Source organism: Biomphalaria glabrata, chromosome 11 (assembly GCF_947242115.1).
Source record: "Biomphalaria glabrata chromosome 11, xgBioGlab47.1, whole genome shotgun sequence".
NCBI lineage: Eukaryota > Metazoa > Mollusca > Gastropoda > Planorbidae > Biomphalaria > Biomphalaria glabrata.
The window spans coordinates 25,430,322-25,434,855 of record NC_074721.1 but is presented as its reverse complement, the minus strand read 5'-3'; the positions used below and the strand labels follow the sequence as shown (position 1 = coordinate 25,434,855).

At 37.8% G+C, this 4,534-nt stretch overlaps 1 protein-coding gene across 1 annotated transcript in view; it reads right to left on the bottom strand.

Annotated features, from left to right (window-relative positions):
- Window positions 1–557: 557 nt before the first annotated feature.
- The window catches only part of LOC106054869 (uncharacterized), a 49,383-nt gene continuing 45,406 nt past the window's right edge, over window positions 558–4,534 (bottom strand). Inside the window, exons 22-23 of the mRNA XM_056004767.1 lie at window positions 1,439–1,628; window positions 558–1,113 (exon numbers count right to left, since the gene is read on the bottom strand). Of these exons, the coding sequence (XP_055860742.1) occupies window positions 657–1,113; window positions 1,439–1,628 (647 nt within the window). The 3' untranslated portion in view covers window positions 558–656. The remainder of the gene's footprint in view (window positions 1,114–1,438; window positions 1,629–4,534) is intronic.

Below are 4,534 nucleotides of genomic sequence, written 5' to 3'. Positions count from 1 at the left end.
TATTCTTAATTCAGCTTCATTTAGTAGACACAGATTGAATCCATATTATTTTGTAAAGTCTGTTTTTTTTTTTATTTCATGTTTTAAATATCAAATTATGTACAAAATTTTCTCTTTGATTTGCCGCTATTTTTCCCCAAGTTATTTGGTTGAAATATGTTAAATTATAACTTTTCACATAGCAGCACTTTTTTAAATTTTAAAATTCCTAGCAGCAGAATTATTTCTCTACTTTCATTAGTTGATTTTAAAGTAGAAATTTGTTTTGCTTCCATACCATATCAACCTTCACTTACAAAACCTGCATAGATGAAAAGTCTTTTTATCAACTGTTTCAACTTTTACTTATCTAGATATTTTATTGATGTTCAAAGTATTTGTGAATAAATCACTGTTTTCTTACATCATTTTATGTTTGTCCACAGTCTGACCTAGATAGCACTGGACACATTTAGACATGTACACAGTCTGACCAAGAGGAAAGCACTGAATACATTTAGAGTACACAGTCTGACCAAGATAACACTGAACACAACATCTGAACACATTTAGACATGTACAGTTATACAAAACACAATTTATTGAATGATCTTAAGCTTTCTGTAACTCCAATAATTCAAGCATTAGATTTTAATCACAGTGCTTTGATTAACTTATTAACCTTGATATACAGGTGGATTGTTGACTTGATACTGGGGTGGATACATCGGTTTAAAACTGTAAGGCAAGTATTGTGGAGCTGCCATGTATGCTTGATTTTGGAAATTTGATGGTGGTGGTAGATAATTCTGTGAAGATGGAGGAGTGTATCCCTCAGGGGCCTGCAAATACTTGCCCTCATACTGGTACTGGGGGTTATATTCATTATATTGGTGGATGACAGGTTCAGGAGCTTCTTGCTGAGCAATGATGGGACCAGGGTAGACATCATCACTGGTCAATAGGTCTGTCAGTATGGAGGTCAGATAGTCCATTTGCTGGGACTGACTCCATGTTGGCTTGTCTTGAAGAATTTCATAGATTTGTGAGACCAGTTCATCTCTTAGTAATGATCGATTCTGATAAGAATCAATGGACTGATACCTGGCCATTTGTTTGGAGTTTGGAGAAAAACTGCAGAAGAGATTTTAATAGTAAGTGAACAACTTTTTTTAAAAAAAGATCTACTACTGACAAACTACACTACAAATAATTGGATACTACTGACAAACTACTCCACAAATAACTGGCTACTACTGACAAACTACATCACAAATAATTGGATACTACTGACAAACTACATCACAAATAATTGGATACTACTGACAAACTACATCACAAATAATTGGATACTACTGACAAACTACATCACAAATAACTGGCTACTACTGACAAACTACATCACTTGTAACATGTTATGCTTAACAATAAAATGAACGTGAGATTTTTTATTACTTACCAGCTTGAGTCCAAATCTGGCTCACAGGTACCTTTAGCAGAATTAAAGAATGTACCTACTACACAAGCATCAGTTTGCTGAGTGTGACCTTGACAGTGGACATAGTGGCCACATTGACCACAAACACCATAAAGGCCCTCAGGTACCACACGGTCTCCAGAGAAACAGGACTTGACACAGGCGTTGTAAACTAAGGAGTAAACAAAGATCTTATACACCTGCCGGAACAAAGTGACTTTAATCACTTGGACAATTTGTGCAATAACAACTGTTGGGGTCTATAATGTACAGACATCTGATAATCTTTTTTAAAAAAAAAACTCAATTTGATTAACTGTTCGTATTAAATAAACATTTTTTTAAAAGTTTATCAGATGAATACGACCTTACAGAGTTTCTATAATGCAAGCTATGGCAGTTGTTTTCACATGTGAATATAAAAATTATGGTCAACAGACAGTTAAAGCCGAAGTTTAGTTGTTGTTTTTTTTTAGTTACAAACAAAAAAGTTCAATTTAAAAAGTTTTTCAACATGTGACAGTAGTAGCGGTAGAATCGCACATCACAGTTTTCCGATCACGTGATTCAACAAGTTTGATGCAGTCAACAATTATTTTGTCAGTCTGCATTGGAAGAGAGGCTGGTCAAGATGCAAGTAGAAGTTTTGGAACTAATATCTGCACTTGAACATAGCAGCATTAAGAAATTTTGCTCAACATTTTTGCCAAAAGTTTATAAAGCTTCTCAGCAATATTATATGATAAGACTATAAAATCAAATTTTCCGTGGCTACGCAGCCCCATCTGCGACCTAAACATTGAAGAGATAAACTAACTAATAACATTGCTTGTAACAGTCTGCTGGGTTTAAGCAACTGATGATATTTTGAATGCCCATAAAAGGGCACTCTATCGCTCCAGTGACACTGAAGATGGTGTCTACAAATTTAGCATCCTGAAGATATAAATGCAACATTGGGCAACATACAGGAAACATTGGCAAAAAAGTTAGCCTTTATTTGTTAAAGAATGTAACATCCTTTCTAAATGGAAGAATACAGTTATGATGTAACTGCGAGCGCCTTAAATGTATATCTCCAATAACAAGTTGCAGACGATGCCTCGGGAAAGTGACGACTCTAAAACTAAAGGGCACTTAGATATGATCAACATTTGTGAAAGTATTAGTGCTATCAACTCAATGGTTACTGAGAAGGAGCAGACTGAAGATCCAGAGGAATCGTTTTTGCCGCCACATAAAACGGTGCCAATAGTTGAGATCAAGTGAGTAATTGTCAACTATCTCTTCAACTATAAACAATGACAGAAGCTAAAATTAGTTTTTAAATGACTACCTTTATTTTTTTAACATGAAACCTGTATCAACAGCCATGAGGGAGAAAGTGATCGTAACATTGACATGTTGATGCCAACCATTCTAGTGATTTAAACTTCCACCCTACAGTGATCCAGTCTCCAACTAGACACCAAGTAACAAACTTCCACCCTACAGTGATCCAGTCTCCAACTAGACACCAAGTAACAAACTTCCACCCTACAGTGATCCAGTCTCCAACTAGACACCAAGTAACAAACTTCCTCCCCACAGTCATCCAGTCTCCAACTAGACACCAAGTAACAAACTTCCACCCCACAGTGATCCAGTTTCCAACTAGACATCAAGTAACAAACTTCCACCCTACAGTGATCCAGTCTCCAACTAGACACCAAGTAACAAACTTCCACCCTACAGTGATCCAGTCTCCAACTAGACACCAAGTAACAAACTTCCACCCTAAAGTGATCCAGTCTCCAACTAGACACCAAGTAACAAACAGTAATAAAAAGTAAGTTCAAATCCTTGTCTTTACAACAATTCATTGAACAATAAATAGAGACATCGTCCTAAACTTTTCTAAGCTACTGTGACGCGGACAAAGTTCACATGTCAGGCCGATCCTCTTGACTGCTTATTTTTTTCTTTTCTGTTAAAAAATTTGCATTAGTGCTACTAATAAAAATAGTAAGGCTCGTTTTCGAGTCTGAAGATTAATGAGGAGTGCAGTATTCCAGTTGCGACATATAAATTTTCCCACATCCAGCGCAAACATAACCGTTGTCCGCAGATGGTCGATTTTAATTCTTTTTTTACCTTCTACGTCTGTCATTGGTAGTGAATTTTCTTGTGGTCTTAAATGTGTTTCCCGCGGTCTTTGTAAGTGATCCCCAGCTGGCTCGTTCTGAAGTCGCCTGCAGCCAGGCGCTCTTTTTCATGTCTGCTAAAGCAAGCTGGCGCACAAGCTAATCTTTAAAGTGTTTCCGTGGGGTACTTCTGTTACGCCGATCACCTTTCAGCTCACCACTGCCTTTTGCACACGTTCGTCCCCAAAACGGAATACGTACAGCGTATCTGTCAGTACATAGGAAATCTATATATACTGCCCATACCGGCATTCGCAAGAACATCGCTGTTTGTAGTGCGGTCTTGCCGCCGTATGTCCATGATGGTGTGCAAACATCTTTGTTGAAAGCGTTCAATAAGTCTTAGTTGTTTTCTGATTATTACTCATATAGATCCATATAGAGTTGAGAGAACCACTGATTTGTAGACACCGGTTTTATAGGCAGGCGGAGCGATTTTCCTACCATATTCTCGCCCTGGGCAGGCGGTTATTGTCGCGTGCACGTGAAGGTTTCTTTCTTGTTTCATAATTGTGGTTTTCAGTATATGAACTAATATGTGTTTAGCGTGATTTGTTGTCAAGAATCTTGTGCGTGTGTTAGATGTCACGGCCTTAAATGTCCTGTAATGTCTCCAGTGGAGAAAGTGTGCTGCCTGTGGGTTTCTTATGTGCTAGTTTCCACTGTTGCCGTTTTAACGCTACGTAAGTATATACATTCATCAGGTTCGATATTCAGGTACGCGTGTGGTTCATGAAGGTTCTCATCATTAGATCTAGGCTTATTCTAGTTAGGTTTGGGGCTGCTATGTATCGCTTACTTTTGAGTCCGCCCTTGGAGCCATAACTTAGCCAGGTCTGGGCAGGTCGAATAAGCCTTAATTAATGTAGAGCCTCGCATTCCTTAGATGTTGTAT